Source organism: Octopus bimaculoides, chromosome 8, assembly GCF_046866305.1.
Source record: "Octopus bimaculoides isolate indiv1 chromosome 8, ASM4686630v1, whole genome shotgun sequence".
Classification (NCBI taxonomy): Eukaryota; Metazoa; Mollusca; class Cephalopoda; order Octopoda; family Octopodidae; genus Octopus; species Octopus bimaculoides.
This window is the reverse complement of record NC_142935.1, coordinates 41,879,358-41,892,221: the sequence shown is the minus strand read 5'-3', so window position 1 is coordinate 41,892,221 and position 12,864 is coordinate 41,879,358. Positions and strand designations below refer to the sequence as shown.

Here is a 12,864-nt window from a genome sequence, read left to right as displayed (position 1 = left end):
TGTTCCCACCAGTTTTTATCATGGGGCAAGTCCAGGTTTTTGCATATTACCCAGTGAATATATTGTGCAGCTCTATCATGCCTGTTGAGATACTCTGTAGGCGCAAGCAGACTGCACATGGAGACAACATGATCGATGGTCTCATTTTGTTGTTGGCATATACGACATAATGGGGAGCTGCCGTTCTTTAATATGTTGGCCTGGTAGTTCTTTGTAGGTAGGCATTGATCTTGGGCTGCTATGATAAACCCCTCTGTTTCTGATTTCAAGCCAGAGGCCATTAACCATTGGTGGGTAAGGGCTTTGTCAATATCTGCATTATTCGCTCTCTTTAGGTATTTGCCATTGAGAGGTTTTCCATGCCATTTTTCAGTCATAATAGCGAAGGCAGCAATTTTAGCACGGGTTTTCAAGCGCTTAGCTTTTTCTGCAGGTGTTTCTAGTTCGTCTAATTCTTGAATTTGTTGCAATTGGAATTCACTTAGATATTCCTTTGCCTGTTTTGTTACTGAGTAGGATGCTTTCTTGCTTTCATATTTTAAGACAAGTTTTAGCATTCAGTCCTCAGAGTTTTTCAGATAGGTGTCTAGGCCAATTGTGGCTACCTTCATTGTTAATGCCAGCTGTAGAAGTCCTCGTCCTCCCTCTTTTCTTGGCAGATAAAGACGTTCTATATCTGCCTTAGCGTGGTGCATTCTATGCATTGTCAACAGTTTTCGTATTTTTCTGTCAACATTACATATTTCAGTAATTGACCAGTTAACGATGTTGAAATTGTAAGTCACGACTGGTATGGCTAGAGCATTGATCGCTTCGATCCTGTTTCTCGCGTTCAGCTCTGTCTTCAGTATTGCTCTCACCCTGCGATAACATTCTCTTCTGATCCTTTCCCTCATCACTGAGTGCTTGATATTGTCCCCTTCAATTACCCCTAGGTATTTGTAGCTCTCCGCTGGTTCTAACTCTTTTATGACATTTTGCTGGTCAAGGTTCACATTAGATGTATTTGTCATTTTTCCTTTGATAAAGGTAGCTTTTGCACATTTATCAAGGCCAAATTGCATCCTGATGTCATGACTGAATTATTATTATTATTATTATTATTATTATTATTATTATTATCATTATTATTATATAGATATATGTAAAGAGATACATACATAAATACATACATACATATATATGTATGTATGTATGTATGTATGTATGTATATATATATATATATATATATATATATATATATATATATATATATATATATATATATATATATATATATATATATATATATACATACATACATGTAATACATACATACATACATACATCTATATATATATATATATATATATACACACACACACACGACGGGGTTCTTGTAGATTCCATCTACCAAATCCACTGACATGGCTTCGGTTACCTAGAGGATATAGTAGAAGATACTTGCCCATGATGCCACGTAGTTTGACTGAACCCGGGACCATGTAGTCGAGAAGCAATCGTCTTACCATGCAGCCATGCCTTCGCCTATTTATATGCTGTGGTCGATAATCTAAAACTTAAAATCGATATTGTTTGGCTTCTCTAACAGACTGCAAAACTCAAGAATGTTAAGTATTTTACGAACCTCCTTTCGCGTGTTCATCTTTTGGTATGGCAAGAATGATTACAGCAATTACTAATCCGAGAACACAGATCACGAGAATTATCAGAATGACGGTAAGCCATTTCTCTTTATTAGTAGCAAAACTTCCCTTGGCTTTTTCTCCGCTGAAAATATTCCAATATATAATCATAAAGAAATTTTATAGGAATTTTGTTTGAAAAACATACAATACAATATTAAAAGAAAAACATATAACGTTCAAGGTATCAAGCAATTAGTGAGCGTCTATAAAGTGTCTATGGTAGATACATGATCCAAAACTATCAGTTGATGACTTTTTCGGGTTTTTTGGTAAATTTAAAAGAAAAGTCTTTTTAAAGACATATTTGGGATCGAAGAAGGAGTGCACTCCTTCTTCGAACCCACAAGAGTTAACAAGTGAGACAGAAACAGGCAGAAACAAGAAAAATGCCCCTGTTATTTGAATACCTACAAATATGTCTTTAAAAAGACTTTTCTTTTAAATTTACCAAAATTTAAATTTTCAATAATTTTTCAAAAATTTATTATTCATATTTACTGTTGAAAAGATATCAGGGATCGAAACCTGTTCTGTAATGTTCTTTATAAAAGTATTTTGGCATTTTCTACTTTGTCTTTTTTCCATATATACCTACTCGTGTGTTCCTCTTCAGCCTTTTACATATATATATATATATATATAGTCACGTAGGTAAAGTAAAATTTAGAGGTAATACTTGACAATTGTAAGCACCTGTGTATGCCAGCTCGTGGTTGAGGTGAGAGAATAAATTGTAAATCCAAAAAATAACAGCAAAAATACAAAGGATTCTGCGGTACACGTGTTTCAAGCTTTATATCAGTGTATAATTTACAATATAAAGCTATCTTCAGCCGCAAAAGTATTTCTCTCCCAGGAAATTACATCACATCGGCATTAAAGGAAGAAGAAAGGTGTGATATAAGAGGTGAAGATCCTTTCGGTATTTTGTATAGTACTATACCTCGTATAATTCTCAATTTACACATAATCTCTTCGGTCCTCCGAAAACCGTCCATAATTTGTCACGAATATATATATATATATATATATATATATATATATCCGGATATATATATATATATATATATATATATATATATATATATATATATATATATATATATATCCGGAGAGAAATTTTTTTCCCAAAAAATAAAAGTAAAGCCTACACACTTTTTGTGATATCTCATTTTGTGAAAATATATATATAAGATATCATACGTAGACACTCACTCATACACATACATACATAACTATATATATATATATATATATATATATATATATATATATATATATATATATATATATTTATTTATATTTATATAAAGGGGTGCTGAAAAGTTCCTGGCTTTGGGTGAAAGAAAATACAGGAGGATCAGTTAATTATGATTTTATCCAACATATTCCCCTTTGAGATTCACACACTTATTGCAGCGGTCTGTAGTTTTTCTAGGCCCTGTCACAAAATTCAGAATGTTTGGGCCTCTAATCAGGTCTCAAGTCAAGCCTTTCCAGACACCCTTAAAACCAGTAATTTTTCAGCAAACCCTCGTGTACATACATACATACATACATACATACATACATGCATGCATACTTCTACACACATATATAATAAACGAATAGACAATAACATTTCTGAAATTACATCCATTTGCTTACAGCAAATGCCTGTATGTAAGTATATAGTTATACGTACACATTCATATGAATCTAACTTTAAGAAGTCCCAACATCATCCAAAAATTACATCGCCTACCGACCCCGCCACTAACAAAACTGGGCTATAAAAAAACCACACTACTTCACACATAATACAATAAATGCCACCTACACAGCCACCGTCAGCGCAAATAAAATCTCCCTGGGCTCCTAAGCAATGGGATCGATCTAAGTTCTCCATGATTCAGAACCTAACGGTTTAATCATTTATTGCTATACCTGCGTCCACACTATCAACTTATTTCCTCAGTTTCATATTAGTTTCACCTCTGTACATGTGAACATGTACAACACCTAGCCGTCTTAGTTAAAAAATATACGTTAACAAAGTAAAAAAAAAAAATCAAAAATGCTGGTTGAACCTTAATTTTCCTTCGATTTGAGAACTTAAGGATACTACAAACAAATTCTGAAATAAATGAAGTACACAAACATGACAGAAGCAAATAGATGACACATAAAACATCGTTTTATGTCTATTTTAACTTGAAAAGGTTATATTTTTTTGAAAAGATTGCAGTCAACGATGAAACACGGCGGCTATTTTTTGGTACGGGGAACAATTTGGAGCAGTGGTCGATCAAATCTAGTGCAGTGTAAAGGAAGCATAAACTCAGATAAATATGTATCCATATTGCAGAAACAATTCCTTCCAATCTTCTCCAGTGGGGAAATGACAAAATAGACTTTATCTATAGAAGATGGAGCTCTTGTCACACAACTAAAAATACACAAGATTGGTTGGAAGAGAATGGCAAGAAAATGCTTCCATTGCCAAGCCACTCACCGGATATAAACTGTATTGAACAACTCTATGGTATAATGGACAGAGCACCTCATAAAAAGAGCAAGAAAGCATTCTCAAGGCCAGACCTTTTGAGATCATTGCTTGAAAATTGGCAAGGTCCTCAAGAGAATATTCGTCATCTGACCAGTAGCAATCCTAACGGGGTTCTTGCAGTGAAAAATGCAAAGGATATGTCTTCTAAAGATTAGATATTCACATTATAATAATTAATTAATAATTTCAATGTATAATTCCAGATTTATGAGGGGTATTCATTAAAGGTTTGCTCTGATCAACTTCCCAAGGACTGGGATAAACGAAACTTGGCATAATTATTAGTCCTTCTCTACATAGCTACAACCGATGGTGACACACTTCTGCCATCACTTTATGCGTCTGTAGAAGTCGGTCGGTCGCGTCTGGAGCCAAGACTTTACCTAGGAAATAAGTTCATCATTATCTGAAAAGTGCTTCCCCTTCAAAAAAGACTTCATGTTTGGAAAGAGGTAGAAGTCAGATGGTGCAAGGTCGGGAGAGTAAGGGGGGGATTTCATAATCGCAGGCGTGTGCTTTCATCTGGGAAACATGCACATTGCGAACTGGAGCGGTTTCATAGAGAGGGACAACTTTGGTCAGCATGCCACCCCTTTCTGCTTTAATAGCATTCTGCAATTTCTGCAGCAGTGAAGTATAATATACCCCGTTAATTATGGTGCCCTTTGCCAGAAAATCCATCAACACTAGTCCACGCTGGTCCCAAAAGATTATGAACATCACCTTGCCTGCTGTGGGTTGGACATGAGCCTTTTATGGAGTTGGTGAGTTAAAGTGCTTCCGTTGCTTCGACTACAATTTAGTCTCAAGATCATAGTGATGGACCCATGTTTGATCCTGTGTGATAAGTCTACCGTTTTCTTGGCACATTGCCAAAAGAGCCTGGGAGCAATTAACTCGTTCCTGCTTCTGAAAAGGGGATGATCATCCGTGGAATCCATCGTTCAAACACCTTCCGCATGCACAAATGGTCATGAATGCTTTTTATCACGGACCCTACACTTATCTTCACTTCTTGGGCTAGTTACTGAATAGTTATTCGGTCACCCTCCAAAATACCGGCTTCCACTTTATGGATGGTATCGTTCTCAATGGTGGAATGTATTCGTCTAGGAATAAGAATAGCTTTCGCTCATGTCTGACCACATTTGAACTGGCGATGCCAATGCTTGATTATGTCGTATGATAGTGCATCGTCACCATAAACTTCTTTCATCTCATCGAAAGTCTCTTTTGGTGCACAATCTTTCAAGTATAAGAACCCGATCAGTGATCAGCATTCAACTGCCTCCATTATAACACCTTATTCCACTTCAGCAGCCGTGATATACAAAAACAAATAAATACTAATGGAAAGATGCAATTTACTATGTGACATGTAGAGACATGTATGATTACACCTGTACAAGTGCCGTTTCCTGCAATAAACGGAAGTGGGTTAGGGAAAATGTTTAATGAACACGCCTCGTAAACAAATTTTGACGATTATAAGCCTGTCTATTTACTTTTGTCATGTCTGGTGTATATGAACATCTGCATTAGAATTATATACAAACTAGCTTGGGAAACTATTAAAAAATCTACATGTTTTAACATATTTCCCACAATAAACATTCAAACATTACATACCATTTTCATAATACGGATTTAATAGCTTTTAAAAATCTCCCATCGAATAACAAAATAACAATTTCCGATAGCACCATATCGTCTTAACACTTTGCGTGTTATGAAACAAGGGTAAACTAAATGTCTGAAGACAGGAATGGGCATTTAGGATAAAAACTTAAGCAAATACTTTAGACAGGCAGAGGTTAAGAACAATTGTCAGATGTTTCTTACCTCTTTCTTAACCTATGTTTCATTGTTTTCTATTTTAAGAGCCTATAGTAGATGTGATTTTCTATTTTAATCACAGATACTAGACTTTCTCACTTGCAAAGAGATAATCTAGAAATATTTTTGTTGGAGTTAATAAACGTTTTATATATTGCTAGCGTCTAACCTTACAGACTTGCTGTCTAATTATTTCACCCTAATATAGTGACTGTGTTGTCACATCCAAATTAATTTCATATCGAAGTGAACTTAATTTTTCACCGATATGAAATGCATTGTAGATAAATAAAATTCAGTTTCTAATGCATACAATGGTTTAAAAGAATCAGACATTTTTCTACAACACCAACAATAGGAAATCTTGTATTTCTGGCCTATAGCACTTAGCGATTAGTGTTAATTAGTTGAAAAAAATGTGATAACACACTGCCTAAATATCAATATTGAGAAATTGGCTTCTCAAAACCAGAAAGAAGAAAGCTAATTCGAAGACTACAGAGCCAAACTATCACTGGAACTGTATAAATCAATAAAAATTTCCAGATGTTTATCATTTAAAATATGTATGAGCATGTCTAGATATGCAACAATATGCATGAGAATACATACATAAAGCAAATCATATAAATCTACACATATACATACATACATACATACAAACATACATACATACATGCATACATATATATATATATATATACATACACAAACATACATACATGCATGCATACATACAAACCCTGTTGTTGATGCTGTAATTCCAATGAAGGAGTCTTGAATCTAGGTTAGAAACCAGTTCTTTCTATGTTAACTAGAAATATTGAAATAAACTGAATAACGACATACATACATGTATACACACATACATACAAAAACCCACATACAAACATACAAATAAAAATACCCTGTTGTTGATGTTGAAATTCCAATGAAGGAGTCTTGAATCTAGGTTAGAAACAAGCTCTTTCTATATTGGCGAAAAATCGTGAAATAAAAGGGAGCAATAACATACATACATACATACATACATACATACATACATACATACATATACACATATATGAATACGTACGCTACGACACTAAGACGAAGTAGTAGTCGTCACAAAGGAAGAGCCCTTCATTTTAACGACCGAAGAAGGCGTGACAGAACCGCAGCTCAATCGAGAGTAATCTCATCGTGTTTTTCATCGATCATGGTATTGTCCATCGGGAATTCGTCTCACAGGGCCAGGCCGTCAATCGAGAATTGTATTGCGAGGTTTTGAAGCGTTTGGGGGACGGCATTCGATGAAAGTAACCGGATCTGTGGAGCATGAAGAACTGGATTCTTCACGGTGCAATGCATTCTGTCACCGAGTTCTCCTCACTTGTGTGCTTCTCGCGACAAACAATATAGTATCGTTTCTGAACCTGCCCTATTCACCATATTTACCACCTGCAGACTCCCATCCCTTCCTTAAGATGAAAATGCAGCTCAAAGGTCGCCGTTATAACACCGTTTCTAGATCCAGATCGAATCGCAGAAAATTTTCGACTAGCTTACGGAAAATGACTTACAGGCCGGATTCCAAATGTGGCAGGAACGTTGGTAAATAAGTTATTTTTTATTATGCATAACTAATCCAGCAACTTATCACGCCCATGCAAATTCATTTAAGGTGTTTTTAATTATTTATAATTAAATTTGTTTATACACATATACATATATATATGTAACATATGGTATATTGATAAACAGGTCAAATTCTAGCCATTTCTCTGCAGATTGAAAAAAAATGATGAGCAACCTTAATCGAATTTCGAACCTTATTACGTCCTCATCAGAGGCGTCCACATCACTTTGACAATCTCCAGAGAAACAGGCAGCCAAACTCTTTATATTCTCAACAAATGCAGCAGTTACTCTGTATACCTAAAGTATTTAACACTATAAATACCAGTGGCCTGTCAACGGGGACCCATACAAAATCAAGGTACGATTAAATAATAAACATGTAACACACACACACACACACATATATATATATATATATATATATATATATATATATATATATATATATATATATATATATATATATATATATATATATGTGTGCTTGTACACACATGCATGTTTGTGTCAAAATTCCAAGAAGAAGAAGAAGAAGAAGAAGAAGAAGATACTTTGTTAAAAAAAAAGGTGAGATGCAACGGAAGAATGAGCATTGAGGAATGAAAGAGCGAGCCGAAGTCAAAAAGAGGAGGAAGACTAAGAGAGGCAAACAGGAGAATAATTTTTTAAAAATTAAAGAAATACAATAAAGAAACAGAAATTCACACAGTTTGCTGAAGTTGTTTAAAATATATGCAAACAAACTTTGAGCTAAATGATATATCGAATGTCTACAGAATGCATTGAAATATATACATTTAGTTGCAATATATTTGCAGTGATTTAAAAGTAAATTAGCATTAGGCTGAGGCAGATTGAGTCGAATAGCATACTTTAGAAAATATCTGAGTGCATAAACAGGAAAGGGAACATAGAATGGCATGTAATTCCTTGATGTATTTCGCCAAATGTTTATACAGAAGAAGGAAAGTAATATGACATAGGCACAGGCTTGGTTGTATGACGAGTAGCTTGCTTCCCAACCGCATGTTTTCGGGTTCAGTGTGACTTCTTGGGCACATGAGTAACCGTCTTCTTCTATAACCACGTGTCGACCAAAGGTCTGAGAATGTGTTTTGTAAGCGGAGGCTGAAAGAAACCCGTCGTATACATACGTACACACATGCATATATACATATATATATATGTGTGTGTGTGTGTGTGTGTGCGTCTACACACACACACACACATATATATATATATATATATATATATATATATATATATATATATATATAAACACATATATATATATATATACATATATGTGTATACATATGTATGTATATATACGTATATATATTTATATATGTACATATATATATATATATATATATATATATATATATATATATATATATATATAAATATATGTGTGTATGTGTGTGTATATGTGCGTATATGTGTGTGTGTATGTGTGTGTGTGTCTATACATATATGTGTGTGTTGGTGTACGGACTCTCTGTTTTTATGCTTGCCCTCTGCTGCCACTTGGGAATCGGAGTTGTATTACTTACGTCCCCATAAACTCGTGGTTCGGCAAAAGAGAGCGATAGCATAAGTCCTTCGCTTTAAAGTATGTAATGGATCGGTTTATACGACTAAAAACGTGCTTCGTAAATAGTCTGTAAATACGGAATAGTTTATTGCTCCTTGGTTTGAATGTAGACATTTTCTAACTAATTCAGAAATTTGACAAGCTTTAACTGGGACACATAATCGTGTTCTCTCTAAATGCCACGAAGCCATTAGCGCTTACAAAGCAAAGGTTCCGACAGATTTTGGCAACTAAGTAATCATGAAATTCACATAGGAGCAAACAATACTTGACAAAACCGTGCGTTTAACAAATTTGCTTTGAAACCAACCACGATCTGAGTTCGATGTAAATATGAGGTACACAGATAATAGGTAGTTTGTTTTGTAGTCTCTTGTTGATCAATACGTTTTACGTGGAATTTGGTACGCAAATTGTACGAAATCTCGTCGAGCGTCTATGTATGCATGTATGTATGTCTGTATTATGTATATATGTATGTATGCACACACACACACACACACGCGCACACACAGACACACTCACATATATATATATATCCATACATACATCCATCGGTGTTCCTATGAGCATATATGCATACAATTATGTGCTTTATCCTACAGAATTAGAGCAATTTAGCTCATATTTCTTAGCCCCATTTACTGATGATTATATTTTTCCTTCGTGATAACACATTGCGCATGGCTGTCTATGTGTGTGTGTGTGTGTGTGTGTGTGTGTGTGTGTGTGTGTGTGTGTGTGTGTGTGTGTGTGTGTGTGTGTGTGTGTGTGTACGTATATGTGACATAAAACTGAAGATTTTCTTCAATGTACTTTCATTAAAATTTTACAAGGGAAAGTCAGCAGCAATTTCCAAGTTGCACCTTACTCGCCTCCATCAGATTGCCATTCACACACATATGTACATCTGGTATGTGCGCGTGTGTGAGTGTGTGTGTGTGTGTGTGTGTGTGTGTGTATGTATGTGTGATCGTGCGTATGTTGAGCCTCTTTATGTCATTTTGCATAGCAGTTTGTCAATAAGAGAATTGATGAAATAAGTACAAAAACTGAAATAAATACTATGGCATACACGATGGATTAAAAACTTGTAAGTTATGTATGAACATGACAGCAGGGTTATATCTGAAACCACAAATTATAGAACAATGAAGAGTAATAGTTTTACAAGCAATAACACCTAAATAATTTCTTACGTTTCCATGTTGCCTGAATAGATTTGGACGTTTTCCTTTGGTTGGTAATCGTTGGCGTTAAACTTTTAAAACTCCCAAGTGTTCAGTGGAGATACGCAACGGTTTCCAAGTGCAGACGTGTGTTAGCGAATAGCTAATGTAAAGTAATATTGTCAGAGGATGACGAATATAGAAAGGGTGTGGGTGCGAACTGTTTTAGCTGTTCATTGAATCTTGCTATAAATGAAACACATTTTACATAAGTATGCAACGTTTTGTCTTTTTTTATTTACTACTTTTTGCTTTCAGGCTTTCATGAAAAAGCAGAGAATATAAAGGATCATAAAATATTGCATTCATTTTATTTTCTTTCACACAAGAGGAGAAAAAAGCTGCGCGTTATGTTGCATAATTTTATGATATTTATAGTTTATAGGTGAAAAAAATTGCTATTTCTTTACAAAAAATAATCTTGTTATGTTTAGTTGCAATACAAGTATTTAAGCTTTCTTGACCTTAATACATTCTCATTAAAGCAAACATATCTCCTATTGATTCATATGATTCTACATTGAGTAGAACTATGAGTCAGAACTTTTTGGCGAAAATTACCTCTGTTAGTTTTGTACCAAGGCGTTGTTCATGAGAACCATATGAATTTAAAATTATTCAGGCGATTACAAAGCAGCTTTGCCTCCACAATAGCGATGTTAGAGCACCAAATCCATTCTTTTGACTGGCCTCACTCGTCAGATTATGCCCATGCTGGAGCACCGTCTTCGATAATATCGTCCTCATAGCTTATTTTGTAACCTGGCATTTATGTTAATCAAATAGCTGTTACCTTAATACATAGATTGTTACAACTCATCATACCCTTTTATACCCGCATACACGAATGAAGACATACAAAGAACATATATATTTTTCTTACAAATCACCGGTCAGTTTCAACATATCAGGTTTTATTTCTAGTCCTGCACACGAAATCATCGAAATTTTCTTTCTCCCAGTGTATATCTGTGTGTATGTGTGTGTAAATGTATATTTATATGTATATGTGTGTGCGTGTGCATGCATGTATATATGTACTACAAATTTATATATAACAAGGCACTTCTCTTTATGTTGAAGATGCAGATTTATGTAGGGTATTTATTATTATTATTATTATCATTAATGATTTAATAATAGCATCTTCTTTATATTAGGAGTACATTGATGCCGTTCATAAATCCATTAATGATTCTATCTACGCAATTCCATCCACGGAGAGTGGTCAAGTCGAGGCTACAGTAGAATATACTTGCCAATGTAACGAGAAGATATATCGAATCCGGAACGATACGATTGCGGACGTAATTGCAATATCACCATTTTGGCAGCACTAGTAGTTATTATATCACTGAAACAAGTATTCCTTCATACCGGTTACTTTCCAAAATAAAAATAACTTATCTATAAACTACCTCAAATGAATATCTTTGAATTAAGGGCTGAGAATTTAAAGTTAATTTGCACCAACCTAAACTCAGATAGAATTCTACCTTCGATATAACGTTTGAAAGAATAGTGTCCGACTCTATGAGCTAGAAAGTTATAACCGTACGTAAATTTTAAATCAAATCCGAAAGTATTAATAATTATATAGCAGTTATTGACATCTAAGCATAATATTCAACACTGATGTTTAAACTAAATAGCATTTATATTTATATTCGTCTAATGTTTCTCCTTCCATAAACATTGGCAGAAAATAGAGCAACTTAAGTTATATTATACGTTTCTTGTTAACAAGAATGTGCAAGAGAAACAACCAAAATATGAGAATGCGAGAATTAAGAAAAACTATTTAACCAGTGTATTATATCTATGTTTGTCTTATATGCAAGTTGAAAAGATTCTAGACAGACATTAAATAGATTACAGTATATTATTTTGTTATAAAGAAAACTACGAGTAAAGAAAATCAGTGTAAACATAGCTAATGACAGTAACACGATACCCTGAAAAACATGAGTTCACACGGAAACCATTGAAAGTAAGGTAAATAACTTATTCTCAGTGACTTCAATGCAAGAACTAATTTTATCTCAATATTCATTTCAAAAATGATACGTAATCTGGTAATGCAGCCAACGAAGGTGTAACTTAGTTGGTTAAACTCTTCGTGGTCTCACCAACTCTTAGAAAAAGTAGCGAAATCCTCTTCAAATCCTTTCATGCACATTTATGTTAGATCTAGGTCAACATAAGATGAAAAGGTCAGTGCTGGAATGCATCTAATCATAGGTCGTTCCCTTCAGGTTTCTTTTGACCTGTAGCTAATACAAATAGCATCAGCAGCAGCAGCAGCAACAACAACAACAACTACAACAATCACTGCTTCTACAACT

The 12,864-nt window shown here is 34.4% G+C and overlaps 1 protein-coding gene across 4 annotated transcripts in view; it reads right to left on the bottom strand.

Annotated features, from left to right (window-relative positions):
• LOC106876206 (neprilysin) overlaps positions 1–12,864 on the bottom strand; it is a 162,848-nt gene that overhangs the window by 107,513 nt on the left and 42,471 nt on the right. For 3 of the 4 annotated variants that reach the window (XM_052970054.2, XM_052970055.2, XM_052970053.2), the window contains exon 2: positions 1,629–1,771. In XM_052970054.2, coding sequence (XP_052826014.1) covers positions 1,629–1,771 — 143 coding nt within the window. Of the gene's footprint in view, positions 1–1,628; positions 1,772–10,489; positions 10,706–12,864 lie in introns of those variants that run through there. The other variant, XM_014924664.3, reaches the window with a different exon arrangement.